The following is a 14008-nucleotide window of genomic DNA, read 5'->3' on the forward strand; positions in this document are numbered from 1 at the left end:
GAGAGCATGCAGGTGCAACAGGCGATCAAGAAGGCAAATGGTATGTTGGCCTTCATATCAAGGGGGTTCGAGTATAGGAATAGGGATACCTTACTACATCTGTACAAGGTGCTGGTGAGACCGCATCTGGAGTACTGTGTACAGTTTTGGTCGCCCCATCTGCGGAAGGATGCTCTTGCCATGGAAAGAGTGCAACGGCGATTCACCAGGCTGATACCTGGAATGGCGGGAATGACCTACGAAGAGAGATTAAATAGTTTGGGCTTGTACTCACTGGAGTTTAGAAGATTGAGAGGGGATCTCATCGAAACATATAAAATTATGGCAGGCCTGGACAGGCTGAATTCAGAGAGAATGTCTCCAATGGCCGGGGAGCACAGAACCAGGGGCCACAGTCTAAAAATAGCAGGCAAATCATTTAAAACAGAGATGAGGAAGAATTTCTTCACTCAAAGAGTGGTGAGCCTGTGGAATTCCCTGCCACAGAGGGCTGTGAAGGCTAATTCAATAAATATTTTCAAGAGAGAATTGGATATATTTCTGAAGGCTAAGGGGATTAAGGGTTACGGAGAAAAGGCGGGGACGGGGTACTGAACTGGTAAGATCAGCTATGATCTCAGACGAAGATCAGCCATGATCTCATTGAATGGCGGAGCAGGCTCGAAGGGCCGAATGGCCTACTCCTGTTCCTATCTCTATGTTTCTATTGCTGTGGGTCTTGCAGAAGCCCCACAGTCCCCACTATGGATCTACCGGCACCTGTCAGTGGGTGAAACATGGGGCCTCTGCCCCATTACCACTAACCATGTGCCACAGTGGCTTTGCTTCTGTAACCATCATCTTTCCATAATTCAGGTCACATCTTGAAACTAGATCAATGAAAAGCAGAGCATTTCTTTCATCAATACTCCTGTCAGAGTTCTGTGCAGCAGCTCAAGCACCACCTGGCTTTGGGAAATCTCTGCCAACTGATCATTGTTAACTCAGGATTCTCCAAAGTCAAACTCAAAGTATCCTGTATTGTCAAAACTAGTTTCTCAGCAACTGAAACTAGACTAGCCAACTGATAATGACCTACCCTCAATCCCCGACTTCCTGTAGAGGTTGTCCCCACAATAAAGGCTCCTTCAGACACCAGTGATTCTGGGGAAAGCCTCTTGTGCAGGAGTTCCACTCCGCACTGTGGGCATCACACCCCACATTGAGTGGGGTGACTGGATTAGTGCTTCCTACAGTTCCAGATCAGTAAGGATAAGAAAGACCACGACACCTCCACCCTCAATTGATGTGCTAATACTCTCTCTACTGCTTTATTGAATTGACTGGAGTTTTGATCGATACTGGAACTGGATTCCAGACGGATGCTGGAAGGCTGTTCAGAGCAGCTGCTGAAGACCAGGAGTGAGCTTCCCACTGCCGGTCTAGCGAGGCCCAAAACAACCCAACTAGTGGTTGAATAAAAGCAGGAAATAGGCAGGTCAGGCAGCCTCTGTGGAGAGAAACAGAGTTAATGTTTCAGGTCAATGACCTTTCATCAGAATGGGTAAAGGTTAGTGATGTAACAGAGTTTAAGCAAGTACAGGGGCAGGGAAAGGAGTGTGATAGACTTCACGACAGCCAGGCTGGTGGAATGGGCAGACAGATGAAATTTAACACAAACGTGCAAAGTGAAACATTTGGTAGGAAGAACGAGGACAGGCAATATAAACTAAAGGGTACAATCCTAAAGTGGCTGCATGAACAGAGAGACCTGGGAGTATGTGTGCACAAATCATTGAAGGCGGCAGGGCAGGTTGACAAAGCAATTAAAAAAGCATATGGGATACTGGGCTTTACAAGTAGAGGCATGGAGTACAAAAATCAAGGAAATGAACTTTTAGAAAACACTGGTTTGGCCTCAACTGGAGTATTGTGTCCAATTCTGGGCAGCGCTCTTTGGGAATGATGTGACGGCCCTCGAGAGGGTGCATGGAAGAATGATTCCAGGGATGAGGAGGTCAGTTACATGGATGGCGAGAGAAGCTGGGGTTCTTAGAGCAGAGAAGGTTCAGAGAGCAGATTTGAGGGGTTTTCAAAAGCATGAGGCGTCGAGACAGTAGATAGAGGGGCACTGTCGCCATTGGCAGAACGGGCCAGAGCCAGAGGACACAGATTGAACGTTAGTTGTAAAAGATCCAAAGGAGAAATGAGGAAAATCCTTTTTTTGTTTTTTTACTCGGAGTGGTTAATAACTGGAATGCACGGTCTGAAAGGTTGGTGGAGGCCGATTAAATCGTGGATTTCAAAAGGGAATTGGATAAGTTACTGAAAGAAATAAATTGCAGGGCTACAGGGAAAGGGCCGAGGAGTGGGACTAGCTGAAGTGCTCTTGCAAACAGCAGGCACGGGCTCAATGGTGACAGCACAGAAGGAGGCCATTCTCTGATTCTATGAACACAAGATCAGGGTTCATGTATAACAGGAGTTTATTGTCCAACAGACACATCTACATTTCCATGGAGCTGCTCTCGGAGCCCACCCTGTGGCGATGGTCCATTTTCCACATGGCAACAGTCCCGACCAACAGGGCCACGGAGAGCAGAGCTACCCCAGCCGCTACTCCAGGAAGAACACGGGAGGGGGAATCAGCAGCAGCATCTGTGGGGAGAAGGGAGGGTTAGATAGGCACCAGTTACTCCATCACTAGACAGTAGCAGGGGCCTCCTTTACCTTTCTCTTCCTGGTGGATCCCAGCAGCCACTCTCTCATCTTCCAGGAAAATGATGGCTCCATCAGAGGTCACCAAGGACCCAACCCGGTCATCGGCGCTTCTTCGCCTCTCTGGGGGAGACAAGAGACAAGAGTTCAAGGTGGGCAATTCAATGTGCAGCTGTCTGAAGCGCTGAATCAGGTGTAAAATCCGATGGCCCAATGCAAAAACCCTCGGGCAGTGAGTACCGTAGAGATTGGACTGTAGTTAAACACTGTTCCCTCACTGTCAGACTAAGATTCACTCCTGATTCTCAGAAGGACCCGCATCAAGCCGGCAAAGTTTGCAGTCGTTGACGGGTCCAATGGCCAGGCTGGTCTCCTGGGGAAAGAGACCCGTTTTAAGCACTAGTTTGACGAGCGGTTACACTGGACAGACACACATTGCCCAGGTCTCCCCGCCCCCAGATATCGGTTCAGTTCCACCCTGGAACTCCTGGTGACAGCAGGATGCTGGATCAATGTTCAAGGCCAGAGGTGGATTCCATTCAGAACCAGTGCAAGATGTGCTCAGAGCCCCGGAGCCAGATTGCTATTCTGCTGTAGACTAACTGGGATAGAGTTGAGCGGGCAGATTGAGGACACTGCTCCTGTGCCCACTGTTGGGCCCAGTGCCCAGATGCCCCACACCCACCCTTCCCCATCAGGGTTCAGTTTCTAGTCAGATCCCAGCTACTTACTGGGGCTGCAGGGAGCCGTGCAGTTCTCTCGGGTGGAAGGGAAGCAAACCTCAGCACTGCAGTGGAAGTGAACCTGGAAAGAGACAGTGCGGTGTGGTCAGTGCCACAGCTCCCAGTCAGGAGATTCATGCTTCTACAGTCAAAGGGTCAACAGGGGCCTCCTCACTGTGAGCAAGACCCAGGGAACAAGTTCAACCAAGAGAGCAAGACTGAAGGAAACTCACCTCCCCGCTCAGAGCCCGGCCCGAAACTCGGTCCCAGAAAGCGAAAGTGCTGACTACAAACCGATTCTGGTGAGTTGGGAACGGCGAATGGGAAGCGGCGTCTACCGGGAGGAGGCGGGTTTTGTAATTGTCACCAGTAAAGTGGCACCTGGAACAGAGGAAGAGCGGGTTATATGGAGGGGGCACCTGGAACTCCCAACTACAGAGTTACAGCGGCACATCAAAGCAAAGTCCCGAGATTAGACGAAATAAAGAAACCAGTCCATTCAAGTCATCAATCGTCAACCTGGAGCTCAGATTGGTTTGATTATTGGCCGTTCCTTCACCCAGTCCATGTCGCCCCCCTCCCCGCTCACCAGCCTGCCCCAAGGTCCCTCACTCGCTGCCTTACCTGCCCACCAGGAGGTCCCATCGGAGCCCCGAATGCGGCTCGGGGGTGGGGGTCGCCCAGCAGTCATTGAGCACCAGCACAAGGGACGGATCGTTCCGGTTCAGGACTCGAACCTCCACAAACACGGGGTCCCGGAGCACACTCAGGATCGGGTAGTCACTGGCCACGTACCAGCTCCGGTAGCCACCATCTGGAAAGAGAAGACGATGAAGGACGGCCACTATTTGGAGAGAGAGCCTGAAGTTGGACACTAACCATCAGCAGCACTCGCTACCTCTCGCTATTCTCAGCTCCAGAACCAGGATCCCGGCCTCAGTGGCAGGCAGTGGCGGAGAAAGGCTGTAAACTCTGGGCTTCACCTGCAATTCAGACTCCTGGCTCCCCTTGTAACTGCACTGGACATGGAGCCTGCAAGAGAACGGACACGGCTGGAGAATTCAGCTCCTCACCTTCTCTACCCGCTCCATGTGCTCCCAGTCTCACCTGAAGGGGCTGTCCCGGGTCACCGATCCCAAAGCTCCATCCAAGATCTCAAATTGACCCAACACATCCGTTTCATAGACGGCGTTCACCCCGTCCAGCTACAAGAGACAGAAGACCATCATTACAGAGAAATTGAGCAAGTCTGCCATTGCCTTATCACATGTAGTGTCTTGAAGGGCCCCCATTGCCCTTTAGCCCCCCTCTTTCCCACCCGACTGACAGCCATTGATGGGGCTCCCAGCCCACAATACCTACCCGCTGAGTAGTGCCACACTCAGTGACTGCGAACTGAAAGAGCACAGTGTCTGCAGAGGCCACGGTCGGACTGCACTCCGCTCCGTGTCCATCCTTCAGATGGACCGTTGTCAGGTCTACAGGAGGCAGCGTCAAATCCTTGGAGATGGCGATCAGGACCCGCCCATCCTTGGTGCACACTGCAAGAGAGAGTCAATGAAAGGCGGTTAGTTGCTGCACGGGGAATGGCAAGGGAACCGTTACCGGGAGGGGGAGAAACTCCGCCCAGCGCAGCACCAGCTTCTAGTTTCCTTCTCTCCCCGTCCACACCCCAATTCTCCATCTAATGGAGACGGGTCACCAACACCATCCCTACTGGACTGGTTACACAAGACCGGCATCAAGTCCACAGCCTGTCCGGTCAGTGCCAGCCAGGGACTGATCTTCACTCTGCCCTCCTATCCTGGGGCGCAATTCAACCATCAGAAGTCCCAAGTCGCATAGAGAAGGAAGGAGAGATCCTGGGTCAGGATCTCAATGATCAGACTTTCAAACTGTAGAACTGAACACGGTTCCTAAACCCGCCAGCTCCCGGACTGGAGAGGTTGGAGACTCCAGCTGATGTTTCAGGACAGGAGGAGAGAGAGGATACTGTCCAGGGAATCCCCAGTGCAGTTGGATTGCGGCTGGTCCTGGGAAGCCCTGGCCTAGAATATAGGCGAGCCGAGAATACACCCACCTGGCAGATTGTGGAGTGAATAGAAACACGGCGGCACATCCCGGCTCCCGGCATCAAAGCAGCAGCCTCTCCGCACACACTCACTGCCTTCAATTCCCCCAAACCCGCAGTCTTGGCGGAATTTGGGAGACAGCCAACATTGACCGGCGGGGAGAAGGAGAGAGGGCGGCTGAGATGAACAGATTGTAAGAAAGAACAAGCCCAGAACCCACAGCCCCTCCATTCTAACAAGCAAGGCTCCCAGGTAAGTGAGGCTGTAGAGCCGACTCCCCCTTTTTATCCCCTGTTTAACCGGCAGTAAATGAATGGTCTCATTGGCCCACGGGCTCCCCATGTGAACCCGCATTCCCACGGGGCACACGGAGATATTGGGGCCTTGTTTAAACTTATTTTTTTCTTTTTTTGTGTCGAACATATTTATTTAAATATGGTAGTACTAATCTTTTATTTAAATCTGGTAATACTTATTACAATACATCAACTTCATAATAAATCCATTACATTCATTAACCACAATAAGGCTAATTTTAACAAAAAATCAACTTTAAGATTAACAATACAAATAAAATAATACATTTTTTCAATATGGTAGTACTAATCTTTTATTTAAATCTGGTAATACTTATTACAATACATCAACTTCATAATAAATCCATTACATTCATTAACCACAATAAGGCTAATTTTAACAAAAAATCAACTTTAAGATTAATAATACAAATAAGATAATACATTTTTTCAATATGGTAGTACTAATCTTTTATTTAAACCTGGTAATACTTATTACAATACATCAACTTCATAATAAATCCATTACATTCATTAACCACAATAAGGCTAATTTTAACAAAAAATCAACTTTAAGATTAACAATACAAATAAAATAATACATTTTTTCAATATGGTAGTACTAATCTTTTATTTAAACCTGGTAATACTTATTACAATACATCAACTTCATAATAAATCCATTACATTCATTAACCAGAATAAGGCTAATTTTAACAAAAAATCAACTTTAAGATTAACAATACAAATAAAATAATACATTTTTTCAATATGGTAGTACTAATCTTTTATTTAAATCTGGTAATACTTATTACAATACATCAACTTCATAATAAATCCATTACATTCATTAACCACAATAAGGCTAATTTTAACAAAAAATCAACTTTAAGATCAACAATACAAATAAAATAATACATTTTTTCAATATGGTAGTACTTGTCACAACTCATCAATTACATAGTAAATCCATTACATTCATTAGCCGCAATAAAACAAAGCCTTAAAAACAGCTTTAGGACTAACAGTACAAATGCAGTGGTAAATTTTACAGACAAATCAACAATATTAACAGTACAGGTACCCATAGTGAAAAACAATTTTACACCAGTCCTATTGGCAATGTAGTAACTCTTCATTTTTGCTTGGTATTACCTGCTGTCCTTTTTTAAAATTTTAATATTCATGTACAACATTACTTATGCAACTCATCAGTTACATAGTAAATCCATTACATTCATTGACCACAATAAAAAGGATAAAGCCTCGAAAACAGCTTAATGGTCAACAATATTGATACGCTTATCAATTACTCCATAAAAGACGATGAATCAGGAAGGTGATGAAAAGGCTTTTATTAACTGGAGAACAGAGCATGCCTCTCGTGGGTGGCTGGTTCCAAGAAGGAAGTGAGTCGGCGAAACCCCCACCTTTATACCTGGTCATGTGGGCGGAGTCAGCTGAGGCATGCCTTGGTACACAGCGCCACCCAGAGGTAACAATATACAATAACAGTGGTTTACCACAAATATAAATACAATAATACATTTTTACAGGTAAATCAATAATGTTTACAGTACAAACTGCCACTGTTTAATAAACCAAGAAAAGAAAGAACCCGTATTCGCCAGTCCTACTGGCATCGCTGAATCATTCAGTCATTCATTCCTCTGTTCGTTCGCTCAAGTGTAAATTCCATCGTGAATGTCTGCGTGCGTGCGTGTCATTTGTCTCCCTGCATGCATGCGTGCGTTCGTTCATCTGTCCAGACAGGCCTCACGCTCACCCAATAGGATGCCGACCTTCATCCTGGGGAGCGAATTTGAAGGGGCTGCTCCTCGATTATTGGCTGCACTTCAGTCCCACGCTCCTGATCTTCGGTCACCCGGTGCGGCAGGGAGCGGGCAGGTCGGCGGACCTCCTCGTGGGACTGCTCCTGGGCCTGGCCAAAGTGGCCATTAACTGGTCCAGGCAGCGGGCGGTCCAGGGGGTCGTTCGGCCCGACTGCCTGCCTCTCTTCCGCGGCCACGTTCACCCCTGGCTGGCCCTGGAGATGGAGCACGCGGTGTCCGCCGGCACGCGCGAGGCCTTCCGAGACCGGTGGGCACCGCAGGGACTGGAGTCATAGATTCATAGTCATAGAGTCATAGAGTTTTACAGCACAGAAAGAGGCCCTTCGGCCCATCGTGTCTGCGCCGCCCATCCATCCCTGTCCAGTCTTATCCCATTTTCCAGCATTTGGTCCATAGCCTTGTATGCAATGGCATTTCAAGTGCTCATCCAAATGCTTCTTGAATGTTGTGAGGGTTCCTGCCTCCACCACCCTTTCAGGCATTGAGTTCCACATTCCAACCACCCTCTGGGTGAAAAAGTTCCTCCTCAAATCCCCTCTAAATCTCCTGCCCCTTACCCTGAATCTATGCCCCCTTGTTATTGACCCCCCCACTAAGGGGAAAAGTTCCTCTTTATCTACCCTATCTATGCCCCTCATTATTTTGTACACCTCAACCAGGTCCCCCCTCAGCCTTCTCTGCTCCAAGGAAAACAACTCCAGCCTGTCCAGCCTCTCTTCATAGCTGAGGCGCTCCATCCCAGGTAACATCCTGGTGAATCTTCTCTGCACCCTCTCCAAAGCAATCACATCCTTCCTATAGTGAGGCGACCAGAACTGCACACAGTACTCCAGCTGTGGCCTCACCAGCGTTTTGTACAGCTCCATCATAACCTCCCTGCTCTTATATTCTATGCCTCGGCTAATGAAGGCAAGTATCCCATATGCCTTTTTAACCACCTTATCTACCTGCTCCGCTGCCTTCAGGGATCTATGTACATGTACACCAAGGTCCCTCTGACCCTCTGTACTTCCTAGGGTCCTACCACTCATTGTGTATTCCCTTGCCTTATTTGTCCGTCCAAAATGCATCACCTCGCACTTTTCAGTGTTAAATTCCATTTGCCACTTTTCCGCCCATCTGACCAACCCGTTTATATCGTCCTGTAGCCGGAGGCTTTCCTCCTCGCAATTTACCACCCCACCAATTTTCGTGTCATCTGCGAACTTACTGATCATACCTTTTACATTTTCATCCAAATCATTTATGTAGATCACAAACAATAAGGGACCCAGCACAGAGCCCTGAGGTACCCCACTGGACACAGGCTTCCAGTCACAAAAGCAACCTTCGACCATCACCCTCTGCCTCCTGCCACTCAGCCAGTTTAGGATCCAACGCGCCAAGGCACCCTGGATCCCATGGGCTCTTACCTTCTTGACCAGTCTCCTATGCGGGACTTTGTCAAAAGCTTTACTGAAGTCCATGTACACCACATCCACAGCATTTCCCTCATCCACCCCACTAGTCACCCCCTCGAAAAATTCGATCAGATTTGTTAGACATGATTTACCCTTAACAAAGCCATGCTGACTATCCCCGATTAATCCTTGCCTCTCCAAGTGGAGATTAATTTTGTCCCTCAGAATTTTTTCCAATAATTTCCCCACCACAGATGTTAGACTCACTGGCCTGTAATTCCCTGGTTTATCACTGCTACCCTTCTTGAATAATGGTACTACATTAGCTGTTCTCCAGTCCTCTGGTACATCCCCTGTGGCCAGAGAGGTCCTGAAAATTAGTGTCAGAGCCCCTGCAATCTCCTCCCTTGCCTCCCACAGCAGCCTGGGATACATCTCGTCCGGGCCTGGGGATTTATCCACTTTTTGGCCCGCTAAAACCGCTAGCACCTCCTCCCTCTCGATGCTAATATGTTCAAGTATGTCACAGTCCCCTTGCCCGATTTCTATGTCTGCATCGTCTTTCTCCATAGTGAACACAGATGCAAAAAATTCATTTAAAACCCCGCCTACATCCTCTGGCTCTACACACAGATTGCCACTTTGGTCCCTAATGGGCCCTACCCTTTCCCTGGTTATCCTCTTGCCCTTAATATACTTATAAAACATCTTAGGATTTTCCTTTATTTTGCTCGCCAGTGTTATTTCATGGCCCCTCCTCGCCCTCCTAATTTCTTTTTTAAGTATGCCCCTGCACTTTTTATACTCCTCTAGGGCTTCTTCTGTCTTTAGTCTTTTGTAACTGCCAAAAGCCCCCCTCTTATTTCTAATGCATTTTTGTATATCCCTTGTCATCCAAGGTTCCCTTTGCTTGTTGGTCCCACCCTTGACCTTTACAGGAACATGTTGGCGTTGTACTCTCTCTATTTCCCTTCTGAAAGTCTCCCACTGTTTTAATGTGGATTTTCCTATAAGCAGCTGCTCCCAGTCCACTTTGGCCAGATCTTGCCTTATCATATTAAAATCGGCCTTCCCCCAATTTAGAAACCTTATTTCCGGGCCGTCTTTGTCTTTTTCCATGAACACCTTAAATCTCACCGAATTATGGTCACTATCGCCAAAATGCTCTCCTACTGACACTTCCACCACTTGCCCGGCTACATTCCCCAGAATTAGGTCCAGTACCGCCCCCTCTCTTGTAGGACTTTCTACATGTTGGCTCAAAAAGCTCTCCTGGATGCACTTTAAGAATTCTGCACCCTCTAAGCCTTTCACACTCTGACTGTCCCAATTTATATTGGGGAAGTTGAAATCCCCCACTATTATTACCCTATTATTTTCGCACTTCTCTGAGATTTGCCTACATATCTGTTCCTCTATCTCCCCCTGACTGTTTGGGGGCCTATAGTACACTCCCAGCAAAGTGCTTGCCCCCTTTTTGTTTTTAAGTTCTACCCATATGGCCTCATTAGAGGAACCCGCTAATATATCATCCCTCCTTACAGCAGTAATTGACTCCTTAATTAATATTGCAACACCCCCTCCCCTTTTACACCCCCCTCTGTCTCGCCTGAAGATTCTATACCCCGGAATATTGAGCTGCCAGTCCTGACCCTCCCTCAACCATGTCTCCGTGATATCAACAGTATCGTACTCCCATGTGTTCAACAACAACTTCAGTTCATCCACCTTATTTGCAAGACTCCTTGCATTAAAATAAATGCCTTCCAGCCCTGCCATATTCTCTTTTGCCTTCACATATTTGCTCTGCCTTCCCAGCTGACTTGTTTTTCCCTCTGTATTTGGCCGTAAATCACCCCTACTATAGCTCCACTCTGTACCCCAACCCCCTGCCAAGTTAGTTTAAACCCTCCCCAGCAGTGCTAGCAAACCTCCCCGCAAGGATATTGGTTCCCCCCTGGTTCAGGTGTAAACCGTCCGACTTGTACAAGTCCCACCTTTCCCAGAAGCAGACCCAGTGATCCAGGAAACTAAAGCCCTCCCCCCTGCACCATCCCTTTAGCCACGCATTCATCTGTTCTATCTTCCTATTCCTATACTTACTAGCACGTGGCACCGGGAGTAATCCAGAGATTACAACCTTTGAGGTCCTGCTCCTTAATCCTTCACCTAGCTCCCTAAATTCTTGCTGCAGGACCTCATCCCTCTTTTTACCTATGTCGTTGGTACCAATGTGGACCACGACCACTGGCTGTTCTCCCTCCCCCTCCAGAATGCCCTGCAGCCGCTCAGTGACATCCTTGACCCTGGCACCAGGGAGGCAACAAACCATCCTGGATTCACGTCTACGGCCACAGAAACGCCTATCTGTTCCCCTTACTATAGAATCCCCTACCACTATTGCTCTCCCACTCTTTTTCCCCCCTTCCTGGGCAGCAGGAGCACCCCCAGTGCCAGGAAGTTGGCCGCTGCTGCCTTCCCCTGGTGAGTCATCCCCCTCAACAGTATCCAAAGCGGTATACTTGTTTGAAAGGGGGATGTCCGCAGGGGTTCCCTGCACTACCTGCCTGCCTTTGTTGCTCCGGCTGATGGTCACCCCCTGTGCTGCCCTACCCTGAGGCGTGCACAACTTGCTAAACGTGTTATCCACGAGCCTTTCAGCATCGCGCATGCTCCAAAATTCATCCACCCGCAGCTCGAGCGCCGCAATGCGGTCTACAAGTAGCTGCAGCTGGATGCATTTCCTGCACACATGGTCATCAGGGGCACTGGCAGCATCCCTGACTTCCCACATAGAGCAGGAGGAGCAGAGCACGGGTCTGAACTCTCCTGCCATGACTTACCCCTTTAATTTCTTTAAAAATTTATTCAATACCCCAGTCACAGGTATGCTCTAGGGCGCTTTATTTACCAACTATCCCCACTACACCACAGAAATTTAACACCACAGAATTCAAGCTTGTATTGAAAAAAGAGAAATACTCACCAACCAATCACCTACCTGCTCCCTGGTGACGTCACACACTGATTACATTTTACCTCTCTCCCCGCTGCTGAGTTGGTATGCCTCGCTGCTCTCCGGTTTTTATACCGGTCTCACCGCACTGCTCCCGACTGGTCTCGGGCCTCGCTGGTCGCCGGGTTTTCTCCCGAGCTCCTCCTCGCTGCTCCCACTGGTTCCGACTGGTCTCGGGCCTCGCTGCTCTCCGGTTTTTATACCGGTCTCACCACACTGCTCCCGACTGTTCTCGGGCCTCGCTGGTCGCCGGGTTTTCTCCCGAGCTCCTCCTCGCTGCTCCCGCTGGTCCCGACTGGTCTCGGGCCTCGCTGCTCTCCGGTTTTTATACCGGTCTCACCACACTGCTCCCGACTGGTCTCGGGCCTCGCTGGTCGCCGGGTTTTCTCCCGAGCTGCTCCCGCTGGTCCCGACTGGTCTCAGGCCTCGCTGCTCTCCGGTTTTTATACCGGTCTCACCACACTGCTCCCGACTGGTCTCGGGCCTCGCTGGTCGCCATAAGGAACAGTACTTTAATTTAATTTGTTCAATTTCCTTTTAACCTTTTTCAAAGTTACAGCACATGGTCATAGAACCATCGAATCATAGAATGGTTACAGCGGGGAAGGAGGCCACTCGGCCCGTCGAGCCCGTGCCGGCTCTCTGCAAGAGCACTTCAGCCAGTCCCACTCCCCCGCCCTTTCCCCGTAGCCCTGCACATTTCTTCCCTTCAGATACTTATCCAACTCCCTTTTGAAAGCTGTGATTGCATCTGCCTCCACCACCCTTTCAGGGAGAACATTCCAAATCCTAACCACTCGCTGTGTAAAAAAGTCTTTCTTACGTGGCCTTTGGTTCTTTTGCCAATCACCTTAAATCTGTGTCCTCCGGTTCTCCACCCTTCTGCCAATGGGAACAGTTTCTCTCTATCTACTCTGCCCAGACCCCTCATGGATTTGAACACCTCTATCAAATCTCCTCTCAATTCTCTCTGCTCCAAGGAGAACAACGCCAGCTTCTTCACTCTTTCAACGTAACTGTACTCCAGACTGGGGAATGAGGTTGGTCAGGTGGAGCAAGTTTCAATAGGTGAACATTTAGGGAACAGTGATCATAATATCAGAAGGTTTTGGTTAGCTATGAAAAAGGACAGGGAGCAATCTAGAGTAAAAATGTTTAACAGGGGGAAATGCAATTTCAGTGGGATGAGAATGGATCTGGCCCTCGTCAACTGGAATCAAAGATTGGCAGGCAAAACTGTAATAAACAAAAGGCTGCCTTTAAAGAGGAAATAGTTCAGGTGCAGTTGAGGAACTTTCCAACGAGGGGGAAAGGCAGGGCAACTAAAGTCAGGGCTCGCTGGATGATGAAAGAGATAGAGAATATGATGAAGCAGAAAAAAGAGTGTGTATGACAGATGTCAAGTTGCAAATGCATCTGAGAATCTGGCTATATATTGAAAGGTCAGAGGAGAAGTGAAAAATCAAATAAGACGGGAAAAGAGAGGGTATGAGAATAGAATGACAGCCAACATAAAAGGTAATCCAAAAGTCTTCTATAGGCATATAAGTAGTAAAAGGGTAGTAAGAGGAGTGATGGGGCCGATTAGGGACCAAAAAGGAGACCTATTCATGGAGGCAGAAGGTATGGCTGAGGTACTAAATTAATACTTTGCATCTGTCTTCACCAAGGAAGAGGATGCTGCCACAGGCATAGTAAAGGAGGAGGTAGTGGAGATAGTTGATAGGATAAAAATTAATAAAAAAGAGGTATTAGAAAGGCTGGCTGTATTTAAAGTAGATAAATCACCAGGAGTGGATGGGATGCATCCTAGGATGCTGCGGGAATTTAGGGAGGAAATCGCGGTGGTACTGGCCATAATCGTCAAATCCTCCTTAGATACGGGGGTGGTGCCAGAGGACTGGAGAACTGCAAATTTTATTCCCTTGTTCAAAAAAGTGTGTAAAGATAAA

The 14008-nt window shown here is 48.2% G+C and overlaps 1 protein-coding gene across 1 annotated transcript in view; it reads right to left on the minus strand.

Moving 5' to 3' along the window:
• Nucleotides 1-2447: 2447 nt before the first annotated feature.
• LOC147116821 (uncharacterized) overlaps nt 2448-14008 on the minus strand; it is a 50606-nt gene continuing 39045 nt past the window's right edge. Inside the window, exons 9-16 of the mRNA XM_085987235.1 lie at nt 4782-4960; nt 4527-4624; nt 4318-4451; nt 4044-4233; nt 3653-3800; nt 3429-3501; nt 2710-2820; nt 2448-2637 (exon numbers count right to left, since the gene is read on the minus strand). Coding sequence (XP_085843361.1) covers nt 2486-2637; nt 2710-2820; nt 3429-3501; nt 3653-3800; nt 4044-4233; nt 4318-4451; nt 4527-4624; nt 4782-4960 — 1085 coding nt within the window. The 3' untranslated portion in view covers nt 2448-2485. The remainder of the gene's footprint in view (nt 2638-2709; nt 2821-3428; nt 3502-3652; nt 3801-4043; nt 4234-4317; nt 4452-4526; nt 4625-4781; nt 4961-14008) is intronic.

The sequence above is a fragment of the Somniosus microcephalus genome, chromosome 5 (genome assembly GCF_052327205.1).
Source record: "Somniosus microcephalus isolate GS21.2 chromosome 5, FLI_Smic_1.0, whole genome shotgun sequence".
In the NCBI taxonomy this organism is placed as follows: domain Eukaryota; kingdom Metazoa; phylum Chordata; class Chondrichthyes; order Squaliformes; family Somniosidae; genus Somniosus; species Somniosus microcephalus.